Source organism: Syngnathoides biaculeatus, chromosome 2 (assembly GCF_019802595.1).
Source record: "Syngnathoides biaculeatus isolate LvHL_M chromosome 2, ASM1980259v1, whole genome shotgun sequence".
Taxonomy (NCBI): Eukaryota; Metazoa; Chordata; class Actinopteri; order Syngnathiformes; family Syngnathidae; genus Syngnathoides; species Syngnathoides biaculeatus.
In genome coordinates this window covers 41,414,305-41,429,579 of record NC_084641.1, presented here as the reverse complement: position 1 = coordinate 41,429,579, position 15,275 = coordinate 41,414,305, and the positions used below count along the sequence as shown (strand labels likewise).

Here is a 15,275-nt window from a genome sequence, read left to right as displayed (position 1 = left end):
TTCTAAATAGCAGAGGTAAAAACTAGCCTCATGATGACAACAGGCTGTGGCATTTATTTTTTGGCACGAGTTACCTCCCTCACTATATAAACACCAGGCATCCTTACACCATGCAACTCATTATTCCCTGTATAGCATGCAATTGGCCATCAAACCTTGCCTACACCTCAAAAAAATACATCTTCCCTGATGTGTAAAGTGTTTTCTATTACTTGGATGACATGTATTGTCGGTTAGCTCGCTTTGAGTTGCGTTGCGAGTTCACATAGCCCAAGGCACGCCCATCATTAGTTAAAGTACCCTCTGGAAGTCTGGCACAACAGTATTATGACCTCAGCCTCCCAGTTATTGGCGGTATGTCACGGAGTGATGAGGAGGTGGGAAAATATCAGATGGGGGACTGATGCACATTGCCTGGGTGTTGCTGCTTATGATGCACCCTTCAGGGGCCACAGAAGTGGGTTGTCCTGTTAAATTTCATAGAAGGGAAAAATGTTCTAGCAGTACAGCATATGGGCAATATGACGATGATGATGACAAATCACTCTGTTCATCTGCCCCACTCACCAATCTTCCTGATTCTTTGTGAACATGTTCAGGACTCAATATTCCTGCAGTTGCGTGCCCAATAGTCTCTGCATTGCATCGTGACTGCTGCATAGAGCCGACCGGCCCTGCATAGCCCCTATGCGTCACTTGAAGCGCACACAAATTGTAGCCGCGGTGATCATCTCTCGTGATTGTCCGTTTTAGTCACATGCTCCGTGATGATGCACACTACAGACGCCAATGCATTCTTGATCGATTTTGTAGTATATAGGGAATTCTTGCGTTAAAATGCTCTCAACCTAAAACATTTCGACTTTACGATGCCTGTGTCTTGTCTGCCATTTTGGTCCTAGCACTGTAGTGTTTCTGCTTAGCTCATGCATATTGCTTATCTGAGTTTGTGCGCTGGCAGTTTCTTTGACTTTTTTGCCCACTTTTTTACACATTATGGCCCAAAAGAAGAAGTCTGTGTTTTTTTTTAGCAATGCTGGTCCAGTCAAAAGAAAAGCATGACCATGGAAACAAAGCTTAGCATCATAAAAAGATCGGATAAAGGAATAACACCGACATCGGTAAAGACTTGGCCTTCAGTCGGAAGACCGTGGCTATTATTTTTCGGGACAAAGCACGTATTTTAGCCCACGTGAAGGGTTTCGCTTCTATGAGGAACACAGGAATCGCAAACGTTCTTCGATTGTTGCCGAGATGGAAAGAGTACTTATGTAATGGATTGAGGATTAAAAACGTAGTCTTAAAGTGGTACTGGCACAAAAAAATCACATTTTAAAATGGGTATTGTTTTCAAAACTACAGATAATCACTTTGATGATAATATCAGTCGGAAAAAGTGAGCTGGGAGCGTTTTATAAAACTGTAAAGTTGTATAAGTCTGACTTGACACATATTTGTCCGTGATGTCATGTGCAGGCATCACACTGGAGCGATTTTTTATTTTTCTGATGCCCCTTCTGAGACTGAAGGTCTTTTGGTGGAAGAAAACATCTCAGAAGCGGGTGAAGCAACCGGGGCTGTTTTATCATACCGTTTTGGGCCATATTTAGATGATCACTTCTCCACTGACAACAAACTCCCCGACAGACACAGACGAGTGGGTAGATGAGGTGGACGAGGGACCCGATAAAATATTCAAAATGACTGGCCCATAATTGTTCGATTACCTAACCCTTTTACAAGTCCTGTGTATGTAACGTACTTCGGAGGACCCATGCCAGGCGAAGTAAATATCATGGGTGTGATCGAAATTACGATCTTATTAGCTATATGTACAGGATATAGCAAGAACAAAAACATCTAATCATCGGAACTGTTAGAACAGCTGCCTGTTAAGGAAATGATGACCACACATGTACTCAGCAATCTTCCACACACATGCACACACACATGAACAAACAAGTACACTTTGTTTCCAACTATTTTGCTTGCCGTCTCCTTTTTGTAACATCATTGTAAATAAGGGGCGTCTTAAAACAAAATAAATAGAGGTGCTGAGGAGAGGATAATCAGAGAGTGAAGTGGTGGATTGTATGAGACAGTTCCTCTCCTCTCTCCTCGCAAGTCTTGAACTGGTGTCTTTGCTTCCTTTTTGTCCAGTTTAATGAATGTCTTATTGGTAAACCTGACATTTACATGGTCCTTCGAGCCGTATCTTAAGATACCTGAGGCTTCCAGGGGCTGAGTCAACATCCAGGCAAAGACCGTGACCATGGCACTTGAGACCCTTTCTGGGACTGGGTGTCGACTTTGCGTCTAGATGCTGAGAGTTGACGAGAAGCCAAAGGAAGTAAAGGCATCTCTGGTGAGTAGGAAACTCCCACACTCATGAGGAATGAGTCAATGCGCATCTGGGTGACTGCGGCAGAACCAAACCTCGAGAATACTAATCTCTATCGAGTAGACTAATTAGTCTATAAAACTGAGAAAAGGGCAACGCGTGCATGTGTAAAAGTGTGAGTGGAGGTTCACAACCTCATTTGAACAGGAAATTGAGAGACATCTGTTTGAGGATGTAGAGGTGAGAATTCTCCGCTACTTGTGGTAGAGGCTTGAGAATTACCTCAAACAGAACGTAATTGTCCCCCTGTTCAGGGGGAAGTCAGTATAGTCACCCTAGGTGAATCACTGACTCCAATAGGGGAAAAACAAATAGTAAAATAGTTGATAAATGGCAAAATAGTTGAAACAGAACATCTTGGGCGGAAAAAAAGGAATGTGTAGGGACTACAAGTTTGTAGAATGCCAATGTCCTACTAAAACAAAACACCTAAATTTGTGGCTAACACAATATGGCTTTGCTGGCCAGCTCAACACACACCCAAAAAATATACATACTTAACCTGCAGGATAAAATAAGAGAAACACACACACACACACACACACACACACACACACACACACACCACACACACACACACACAACAAAAAAAAAAATTGGACTCAAGATGATGGCTGTAAAAGGTATCACATCTCATAAAGTTGATGTAACATAATTCGTCCAGGGAACGGAAGACTTGAGAAAATCTTAACACTTAAATGGTGTATCAAGTGTGTATCAAGAGCAATTAAAAATGCTCTTCATGCGAATTCAAATAATCCTACAAAACAATGGACTGAAAAACATTGAGTTGACAAACCAACTGGCAGCCTGTAACAATATGTTAACCAAGCACTACACGCAGAAAGAGTGCTACAAAGTAAGAAAAAGAAAGTTGACACCTTTCTGACAGAGGAAGAAGAAATTTATGAAGTTTTATGCGAAACATTTAATAATTGTGGCCGCAGATGAGGAAGAGACAGGGGAAGAGTAATGGAGAGGGGACGCAAATTTGATCAAAAAGAAATTATTTGCTGGTGCTGTGGAGAAAAAGGTCACATTTCACGTGACTGCCCTAAAAACAAAAACCCACCACCGCATAACTGGAGCAGCCATCTCCCCATCAAAAATTAATCATCAGCACCGGGCACCATGACATCCTTGGCCGCAGTTCGATCATCGACTTTGTAGTTGTGTCATCGGACTTACGACCGCATTTCTTGGACACTCAGGTGAAGAGAGTGGTGGAGCTGACAAGTGACTACCACCTGGTTGTGAGTTGGCTGCGATGGTGGGGGAAGATGCCGCTCCGACGTGGCAGGCCCAAACACATTTTCAGGGTCTGCTAGAAATGGCTGGCAGTGATGTGGAGTTTGTATCGGTCCGTTATGGTGAACAGTGAGCTAAGTCGAAAGGCGAAAATCTCAATTTACCAGTCGATCTACGTTCCTACCTTCACTTATGGGCACGAGCTCTGGGTCGTGACCGAAAGAACAAGATTCTGGATACAAACGGCCGAAATGAGTTTCCTCTGCAAGGTGTCCGGGCTCTCCCTTAGAGATAAGGTGAGGAGCTCAGTTATCATGAGATTTGCTCCTGTTTTCCGCAATGCAAGCCACTTCATTGCAAAAAATGTCGTAGCAAAGATAAAAAGAAACGAGCAACAGAGAAAATTGAGGGGTCAGATGGAGATGAATTGTAAAAACTTCCAGAACTGTGCTGCTTCTCAATTCATCTTTCGTTCACTCTTAAAATAAAAGGTATCGCTAAGCAGGAGGGGCCCCGAGCAACAAGAGCTTGGGCAGTCATGGGTTGGTAGGGTGGGACTGATTTAAGAGTTTATTTTAAGTAGAGATGACAGATTCTTTGGACCAAATCCCTCCAGGAGTATCCATGATCCTTGGAATCTCTCAAAGGTCTGACTGAGGCCTGATCACTACATCTTGAAATCCTTTGGCTGCAGAGCAGTAAGACTGTGATTGTGAATAAGACTAGCAACTGAGTCACAACCATTACTGAAGCACAAAAAAAATATCCAACCATCCATCAATTTTCTTTGCTGTTTATCCTCACAAGGGTCACAGGAGTGCTGGAGCCTATCACAGCAGTCAAAGGGCAGAAGGCAGGGGACACCCTGAACTAGTTGCCAGCCAATCGCATGGCACATAGCGACAAACAGCCGCACTCACAATCACACCAAGGGGCAATTAATGTTACATGTTTTTGGGATGTGGGAGGAAACCTGAGTGCCTGGAGAAAACCCAAACAGGCACAGGGGGAACATGCAAACTCCACACAGGGAGGGCTGGGATTGGAACTGGATCCTCAGAATTGTGAGGCCAATGCTTTCCAGCTGAGCCACCATGCGACCTGCAAAAAAATATATATACTAGAATACAATGTATACACCATTAAAAAGCAGGGAAGCTCTATTTTCCAAAATACAGAATTCCATTTTCAAAGTCATTATCTTTACAAATTTCTCATCCGATTTGTGCGGACTCAATCACAACTGCAGTTTTTCCCTCAAAAGGCAACGGGCTACAGTGTCACCAGCGAGCGCAGGGACGTGTTTGTGTGTCATCGGTATAAAAGTAAATAGCGTGACTGTGTAACACCACTACACACGTTCTGACACACATGCAGCTGTTCTGCAATGATTCCAACCCTGCAGAGCACATCTGCTCAATCCAGTGACAAAAAACACAGAACGATTGCACAATGACAATTAATCAAGACATAAAGAATTAGTGGAACGTAGAGCAGAAGGTTCCTAAGAAGGTAGAGTGTCTTTGTACACTGCTAGTGATTCAGCTGAGAGTTTATGACAACCCTTTTTTAGATTTATTCTGAGCATCACTTTAAGAACAACACTAACAGTTTCAGGTGGAAATGGGTGTTTATTTGTCTTGGTAGAAGTTGCACACCTACACAAATATTACAATCTTGTTAATCTTTATGGCTTTTTATGCAAATATCTCTGACTCTTATGTACTGTATTATTTGATAGCACTGTACTTTTGAAATGGACCCTTGCATTTGGTTTCTCCCTTTTGTCTTGTAACCCTCATGCTGATAAAGGTCCTTTGCGGAGGATTACAGAGGAGGAAGAGGCTGAGGCAGCACCATGCTGACTGCCAAACAATGCTGTTTTCGACTCAACCCCAGTGTATGTGTGAGTATGTCTGTGTCCTTTTTTGGGGGCGTGGAAGGGGTGGGGGTGTAAATGAGTCAGTTGAGGGCGAGGCCAGAAATTAACATGTCAATGAGGTCACTTCTTACATGAGTAAATGGAGCGTGTGTGCGTGTGTGTGTGTGTGTGTGGTGTGTGTGTGTGTGTGTGTGTGTGTGTGAGAGAGAGAGAGAGAGAGAGAGAGAGAGAGAGAGAGAGAGAGAGAGAGAGAGAGAGATGCACTCCAAAAAAACAATATGACAAAATTGTCACCAAATGCTTTGCATTGCGTGTGTTTTTGGTGTTTTTTGGCTTTATTTTTACATTTTTCTAGTTCTGTATGGGTCAAAGAAAAGTAACAGACAAGTTTGGAAAAAGGAAGTGACTCACTGTGGTCTTAAAAACATAATGGTCAAAGATGTCAGAGGGTATTACTCAAATTCTAAAGCCTCTACACTGGCTACTACTCAGCAAGAGAACTTTAAGTTCTGCTACTCGTCTATAAATCAGTAAATGATTGAGGGCCCAAATACATTGGAGGAATACTCATGGATCATAAAACCAGTAGGGCTCTGAAATCTACAGACTCAGGTTCTATAGTGGAGCACAGAGTCCAAACCAAAGCTTGTAGTTGTTATATTGCATACAAATGGAATATTATGCCAATCAAAGTAAAGTCAACCCAAAGTAATAGTTTTCAAGATTAAGTTAAAAAACCATTTTTTCTCATGCTTATGAATTAGAATTTTAGAGCATATATTTTACTTTGAAAGAATCTTGCACCATATGTTTGTGAGTAGAATATCAATGATGCATGCATTGCAGATCTTGCTTGTAAATATGGAAAATAAAAGTCCACAATTTCTACTATTGTACTAGTGTTGCTGCTGACATAGTAAAGGGAGTGAATTTATCTTCGACAGGAGAGGAACTTCTGGACCAAGTCAAAAAGCTCTTGCTCGGTTGGACAAATTAAAAGGAGCTAGGAAGCGAGAAGATGCGGCTCTGACATGCCAATTTCTTGTCAAGAAAAGAGGAAACTGCAAGCCAAGATGTCAAGATAAACTGTACTTATTTCCTTTTCCGTTCTTCATAATTGTCGAAATCTGCATGTTAAACTTAAGGGTTTTGTGATGGTAACATTTTGGAGACTATGAACACGCCAGAGGGACTCCTGACAATGTTTGGGAGCATGTTGATAGGGCTGCTACATTTGAATGAGGAGAACTGTTCCGCTGTTGTTGTCAACTTGTTAATAAAGACTTTTAATAGATCACCCATTGTTATGTTTGATAAACAAATCTGGAAAGGTTTACAGTCTGTTCAAATGTGCAAACCTTACTTGAAATAAGGACTTTTGTCAAGGCTGGAACCTGTTATTCAAGTTCACATTATTTCTTAGGGAAAAATTATATTCAATTTATTAACTTTTCCATTTCCAATCTCCCTTCAAGAATCAAATTAAGTTTGTAAATCGAGGTTCCACTGTATGTGTCTCAACAGAGCTTCCTGCTTGCTTTGGAGTTGTGGAGTTGGGGTGTTCGTGCTCATTGATTAAGGCAAAGTTCAACTAAAGCCTGACTTGGCTGGTTGTTTGTTGTGACAAGCATGCAGAAGTAGTGAGGGAGAAAAGGTGCAAAGTACTCACTATAGGGGACAATAGGACTCAGCATTCTGTGGAGTTGGTCTCACTGAAGAGGAATGCGGCTGTATGAATGCTGGTGACAGTTAGCGTTTGTTGGGTTGTAGTCCATCACTGGAATGTGCGTGCATGGATAACCCGAGAGCCCTGCCAGGGAAAGACAGCGTTGACAGGAAATAATAAATAATAATAAATAATATTAAAACCAACAACAAAACATACAAACAAAAACCAGTATGGTGTGTGAGAGACTTGTGGAAGAGGCCTGAAGTCCGGTCAGGAGTGTTAAAACAAAGAACAAATGGACACACACAAGGATGCTCATTATAGTCGAGCATCAAGTTGATTGTGAGGCTGCATGCACCCTTAAAAGAAGGCTTTCAAAAATCTGCCTCACCAAATGAGACTCACCCATACCAGAGCTCGACGCTTTGAGCCTATAAAAACTACATTCTTTGCAAATCAATTTGGCCTCTGCTGAAATGCAAACTAAAAAAAAAAAAAAAATGCGGTAAAAATGTAAATTCATTCATCAATTGAAGAAATTTATTTTTGTGTTACGTTGACTAATGAAAAGTTGTCTGAATATCTCATTTTAGCCATGTACATATCTTAATCCCTGGCTTTCTTATGCTTTATCCAGATTAGAGACACAGCTATGTTCAAATCAAAACAATAAAGACACTTCACAAGAGTAAATTGTTGAAGACAGAAGAATTTTCCAAACTTTTACTCAAAATTCATTCCTATGATAATAGTAATAATAATAATAATGTCTTTCTCATTATGAATATTTAACTCAATACAATGTGGACCAACTTTACAAATGACCACCCTACAAAGAGGCTCAAATAATAAGAATAAGCAGTTGTGCATGTACATTTCTTTCATGTCACTGAAAGTGGAAATTAAATAATGCAATGAGCAACGGTCTTTGACAGTCCAACACGTACAAGTCAGCCCACAATCACAAACTACAGCTTCCAGTTTCAAAGCAAACACACGTTTGGAGGTGGTGGACATGTCAACATCCGACTCCTTCCTTCCTTTGCACCCAGCAAATGTGAGATCTAAAGCTATTCTTGCCTGCATGTCGTTCATCCCATTTGAAAGCAGTGCTTGGTTAATCCTGAGAGAAGACTGGACTAGGCCCTTCTGTATGTGTGTACACTGCTTTGCTTTCTTTCCAAATATGGGACAGAACTCTACACAGCCTGCCCTCTCTCTCTCTCTCTCTCTCTCTCTCTCTCTCTCTCTCTCTCTCTCTCTCTCTCTCTCTCTCTCTCTCTCTCTCTGAATTGCCCTCTTCCCCTTCCACTATGTTTTTCCCTCCCCAGCAGAGGTCAGTGATGAGAATGAACACTCCCCTCCCCATGGATCTCCCGCACCCCTGACCCTTTTTTCGCTGTCAGAGAGAGAGAGAGTGGGAGAGAAAGAGAGAGAGTGAGAGAGAGAGAGAGAGAGAGAGAAAGAGAGAGGGAGAGGGAGAGAATCAGAATAGCTTTATTGGCCAAGTATGTGACAACATGCAAGGAATTTGTCTCCAATAGTCGGTGCTGCCCTGGTACAATATACATGTTGAGTACTGAGAAGAAGAACAAGCAAACATCAAGAACCAGGAACAAGAGACATTCATTTAATAGGGAACTATTTATTAGAAGAGTCATAGTTGTGCAAAGATGCAGTCTTCTGGCATTTAGAGCAATTAGAGTCTGTCAACCCCCCACAGTATGTTAAGTTTATACAGTGTACCCCCTCACCTTATCGTGGTTGAGGGGTTTGTTGTTCCTGGTTATGCGCTCAACCTGACGTTCTGATTGTGGATGATAGATGGGCTTCATAAATTAGATTTTTCAATTGTGTCTGAGATGGAATGGATTTACCCTCTTTTCACCATATGCTATCCTCATCTTTGACACCCCCTTTCGACTTCCACACACTCCTTTTCTTCTGGACTTGCCTTTTCTTGCCACAACTTAACTGTTTCTATTGTCACCTCCTGTTGATTTTCACATTCAGACTCACATTTAGTTGGAGTGTTGCTTGGTACCCTGCAACCTTTTTTGCTGCTCGATATGCTGATTCGTTTCCCGCCAATACAAATCTAATGCAACATGAACTGTCATGTGTGCATACGCTGAATCTGTGTAAATGTTTACTGCCTGGTTTTCTGCCAACCTGAGAGCTGCTGTCAATATCAAAATTTCTGCTCTTTGTGCTGATTGGGAGCCTAAAATTCTTACTGCTTGGACTTCTTCCAAACTGTTTTTGTGGGTTGGGTTATTGCAAATCCAGATTGTAGGCAGTCGTTGCCCATGAAGCAACATCTGTCAGTGAAAAGAATCAAGCCCAGGTTGTCAAGCAGTGTCTATTCATAGAGTTCAGTGCGGTACTCCTTCGAGCAGACCCTCAGCCATGTTCATGAATAAAGTCATGGTGAAAGCTTGAGTTGTGATGTACTGGACTGTACTGTGTGATGTTTGCACACTGTCGACTTCCTCCTCCCGTCTTCTGACAAAAGGCAGCAGAAAAACTGCTTACCTTTACAGACACATCAAGATAGAACATGCGGCTGTAATCAGGAATCGCAAGAGCTGCAGCAATGGAAAGAAGAGAGCAAAGACCTAGTGGCTTCAAGACAAGAAGTTTCAGATGGAAGAGTCCGGGGGAAAGGACAAAACCTTGGGGCAGAGATTGTAGGAGTAAACAAACACCATTCCAAGTGAAAGCAGAAAGGGATGGAGAGGAATGCAAAAGAAAGCAATTGCCAAGTCAATGCAAGTGAAATGAGTGTGGGCTGATATCATTTGGGACAATGTCAAGTGAGGGTTCGGGACTGCCAAAGTGGGAGTTAGAACGGCAGCATTAATTGCTCGCACATTGACCCACACATGGACCATGCGAAACTTTCCAGTGTCATTTCTTGTCATGATCCTGCCGCTTCAGTACGAGCTGTGCGGCTGCGCTGATTGGGAGGCACACACCTGTGCCTCATGCGGCCTGATCATCACCCGTATATATAGAACCCCGATGACGACTGGTGCTCCGCCAGTTCGTTGAGCTTTATGTCCCGTTCCAGCACTCTCGTACTCCTGATTGATCCTGTGTGTACCAACCTTCGTCCGTTCTCCGACCAGCCTTGCAAGCCTGACTCCTTGATCCTTCTGCCTGCGTTGTTTCCCCGTGTACCGACTCCTGCCTGTCCGCTCATCGGTTCTCTTCGCCCGACGTCACAACTACCGCTGCTGCACCGGACTGCCTGCTCGTTCCCCGAACTCTGCATACAATAAACGAGTCTCTTCTTGAACTACCTTGCGTCTTCCGAGTTCCTGCATTTGGGTCCTACTCTCGTTTCCGATGGGACGTGATATTTCTACGGGTATGGTGTCCATCCAGAAGCTGGTACTACAAAACATAAGTTGGCAAAAAATGTGGTAGACTGAATCCAATAAGCATCAAGTGATGAGGAATAGAGCAAGTGAAATGAAGGTTGCCAATCTGTGGCCTTTGTGCTTGCCAGGACAAATGGACAAAGATCTTTCGCTGTGTGCTGACTCCTCAAATGGTGTTTAAGATGTGACAACAACAGGTCAACCTCAGCACCGGGAAGGTCTGGATAGGCCTCCATGGCTTGCGCCACAGACATACACTGTGTGCAGATTATGAGGATGCTCTCCATGGTGGTTCTGTTCAAAGCCAGCAGCAGTTTAGCTTCCAGATAGTTTTTCCTGAGCACCCTCAGGAAGTGGTGTTGCTGCTGCAGTTTTCAGGTTAATGTTATGATGTCGCCTATTTTTAAAATACAGAATTAGCTTTTTGTCCCCTGTATTGTCTGTGCTTTCATCCACTATCAGGGTGCGCCAAGGTGGAATTTTTAACATTATACACCATCTCATCCTACACCTTCTACTTTGGCTTCAGACCAGACTTTTTTTCCTTAAAAAATAGAAAATCCAGTCCGGTTTCACCTCTTTTTGTTCTTCATTATTATTATTATTACAATTATTATTATTATTATTATTATTCACATACTCCGACATTCATTAAAGCAACATCATTTCTTTTTTGTTTAATTTTGCCATTATTATCGAGCGTAAACATAAGCAGCATGTCTAACTTGCCTTCGCTCTTCGTTGCCCAGACTGTTTCTAACTAAAGCACTGGTGATGGGCGGTGTTTGAAATTATGAGTGTACCCCTTTAAGAGCCGGAGGTGGGCGGTGTCAGGTAAACAAGGAAGTAGAGTGTGTGGCATGGTGTGGCTGAGCACCAGCTTGTTCGAGACCACATGCTACCCTGTTTAAAAAAAAAAAGAAAGTCAGGTTGTGGTTCACTGCGCTGGATCGGTTTTCATGTGTGCTGTGCGCATTTGAGTGTGCATTTGAGCAGGTGCGCAGCTTAGAGGGAACATTGGAGTGGACCCTCTCCACACACTCCCCATTGAGGAATAGTGGGACTGGGTCCATACCGCACTTCCGGAAGTCCAGGATGATTTCCTTCATCTTTGTGGTGTTTGTTGTTGATTGATGATTGTTGCAGATTTCAGGCAGGAAGATTGGCTGTTTGTTGCAGGGAACTGTTGAAGATTTTTGTAAAAACACTGGTCATCTGATCAGCACAGGCTATCAGTACCTTTCTCAGCATTCCATCTGGGCGAGCAGCCTTCCTGGTGTTTACAGTCCCAAGTGCCCGTCTCATTTTCATTTTGTAGTTAGACCCCTCTGTGTGTTCAGCTTTAAATTCCTTGTAGATTTCAGTAAATGTGGTATAAAATTTCATTCTTTGTTGTGTTTTGTGCATGTTTTGAGTTTAATAAGGAAATCTCGGTAATCTTGGTCTCATGGACTTCCTCAATGATGACCAAGGAGAGCACCTGAAAACTCTGTTGGCAGAGATGACCGAACTCTTGGAACCCGCACTGACTGTCCTAGCAACATTCTGCACATCATAAAGGTAATTTTCAGGCCTACAGCATCTTGGAATGGTCCACAGTGAGGCAAGTAAGACTGAACATTGTTGTTTTATTGAATTGCCAGAAGACCATCTCACAAAGTAGGATCCTGGATGCAATGGACCTTTCCAACCTGTCAATCACTCGTACAATAATAGCCAATCAGATAGCCGCATTGTCTTAACACTTGAATTGATACGCCCCTCTCGCCATATTGCCCCACGAGCAATGCTGGTTGTCAGTAGCGTGTGCTTGGAAAAGTTCATGTTACGAAGAAAATAGTCCTCAGATGCGCTTGGGGAACTTGCAATTCTGATGAAAGATAACCAGTAGGTTACAAGGGCCCCGGATGATTCATTTTCCAAAGCCTAAAACACAGTTGGCGAAGTGTCTACGATGGATTAAGGCTTGCAGAACACCGCATGTACAACTAAATGTTGAACAACATCAATAACCACAAGGCTGTATGTTCGAAGGTAAGTGAGGGAGAAGTATCTTCTCTGAGTTTGATTTAATTATTATCAGTGCTTTATATATTGCAGAACAACTTTCACTTTGTTAGTGTACCACTGACCTGCTGAATGAAGTGTGTAATGTTTTATGCCGACGAGTTGGGTTAGTGATACGTAAATGCGCGATGTCATGCAAGAGAAATGTCCATTTGCCTATTTGTATAACATCAGACTTTTAAGACAGAGCACTGGGTTCGATTACAAGCCAAGTCAAATTAATACACCTAATCACTTATAAAGACTACAATGATAATACTCATGATCTTTCCAAGTAAAAAGTACTCACCCTGCTTTTCATGTGCAGCACGATTCCACTATATTATCTGGATTTCAATTTGAAGTGTGTGAGGCATAAAACCTTTTTGCATCAATCACCAACATTTCACTGTAACTGTGACATTGCATCCTGCTCCATCCAAAATCTTAATTCCGTGTACATATCCTTCCGTGAAATAGTTGAGACCTCTCTGTAGAACTATCTTGGACAAGTCTGACGCATATGGCAAAAAACATACCCCAATATTATCTGGAATACGCGATAGAGAATCGACTTCAAACATGTTCTATTTAGTCACCATTTTGGATGCTTGTGGGACATAGTAAAGGGGGCGGAGTTTAAGATTGGCATTGGAAAGGTCCATTGTTGATGAATTCATCAGCCGCACGGCTGCAAGGATCAACTTGTTGCTCCTAAAGAAGGAACATCAATGGTGAATGAAAAACAAATACTTTGAAAATATTTTTAGTACATATGCAGAGAAGCTGGACCCAAAACCAAGCGGCGCTAGATAGAAAATGATGAACTGTTTATAGAGGAAAGGTGATGGAGGTGGTCTTTTGTGGGTTGGCAGGGAGTGGCACGGACAGGTGACAGGCAGTGGTGAAGACAGCTGGCTGGCTTGGCGGCAGCAAGGCATGGATTAGGAATACAGGGGGAAACCCTGAGAACAAGCAGAGAAACAGGAGTCAACAAAGGGAACAATAAATCATTTTGCTTACTTGAGGCAGGCGGGCCATGGTTCCACTGGAAGAAGCTGTAATACTTTGGCGAGGATTTACAGGAACAGGGAGGTTTATATCCAAGGGGTGAGAAGCAAAGCAAAGCACATTTATTTGTATAGCCCATTTCATACACAAAGTAACGCATCGTGCTTCACGTGGTTAAAAGAATTCAAATACAAAAATAAAAACATGTGAAAATAAAAAGTACAAGTAAAACAGCTTTTAATCCAAGAAATATCACTGAAAAGTGGAAGTACTCTAAACAACCTGAGAAAAAGGAAGAGTTTTTAACCTGTATTTAAAAAAAACATTCACACTTGAGGCTGACGTCACATCTTTTGGCAACTTATTCATTTTTTATCCCCCAGCATAATAGCTAAATGTTCAGGGGGAAGTCAGTAGTCACTCTAGGTTGAACCACTGACTCCAACATGGGAAAAACAAACAGAAAAATAATTGATACAGAGGATTTGAAATAAAAATTAATGTGTAAGGGCTGGAGGTTTGTAGAAAGCCATTGCTTTTCTAAATTAAAACATCTAATTTGCGGATAACAAAATATTGCTTTGCTGGCCAGCTCACCACACACAAAAATCGTTAACCTGCAAGATAAAATAAGAACCACAAGCAAAAATTATCCAAAAAAATGAACAAAGATGGTTATGAAGATACAGAGTTTTGGATGTTGATGGCTCAAAAGAGAAAAGAGGGGAAAGTTAAGTTAGGACACAAAAGCAGGAAAAGGCAACAAAGATAGACGATAATAAAGAGGACACAATGTTTTATAGAAAGGAAGAAGATGAGAGGACCAGTAGGAATAAGGCAGGAAGGGAGATAGGGAGGTACACACACACACCCCCACGCCACACCAACTGCTGCAGGGTATCCAGTGCTGTATCCGGCCTTACCCCCTTCACCTCCTCCACACAATGGGGGAGCAAATAAGAGAGTAACTCGGTCAAGAGGAGCAGAAATCGAACGGTCAAAAACATGGGGAAAGACTTTATCCCACATGCCAAAAATACAACAGTTAGATGAAAGCATTGAAGAAACATACCCTGTGATAGAAGTGGCAAATCCTAAGATTCAAGATGATCAACTACCTGCCATTTTGGTACACAGAACCTGGACTGAAGATAATGTGAAAAAGGCCATAGAAGGTATCACATCTCATAAAGTTGATGTAACAGAATTCGTCTAGGGAATGGAAGACTTAAGAAAGTCTTACCACTTAAATGGTGTGGAGGTACAACAAATTTGGATGACAGCAACGAAAGGAGATTGAGATAGCACCAGGGGAGATTGAAATCCAAAATATAAAAATGAATGACTTTCTCTAAGCAGCAGGGAACTTAATCATCGAGTTCGAGGGTTAATAGAGCACACTTCTGCTAGATTTTGACAAAGAGCAAATCATACTACCATTGGAAGAACAAAACAAAAAGACGATTAACCATTTGAAGAATATAGAAAAAACGTAGAACATTTAATCATCGTGGCTGCAGATGAGGAAGAGGCAGGGGGAGAGTAATATAGACGGGATGCAAATTTGATCAAAAAGAAATTATTTTCTGGTGTTGTGGAGAAAAAGGTCACATTTCACATGACTGCTCTAAA

The 15,275-nt window shown here is 42.1% G+C and overlaps 1 protein-coding gene across 1 annotated transcript in view; it reads right to left on the bottom strand.

Annotated features, from left to right (window-relative positions):
* Positions 1-8,345, bottom strand: part of fignl2 (fidgetin like 2) — a 28,397-nt gene extending 20,052 nt beyond the window's left edge. The window contains 2 exon segments of the mRNA XM_061805814.1: positions 7,201-7,341; positions 8,199-8,345. Coding sequence (XP_061661798.1) covers positions 7,201-7,225 — 25 coding nt within the window. The 5' untranslated portion in view covers positions 7,226-7,341; positions 8,199-8,345.
* Positions 8,346-15,275: the final 6,930 nt, after the last annotated feature.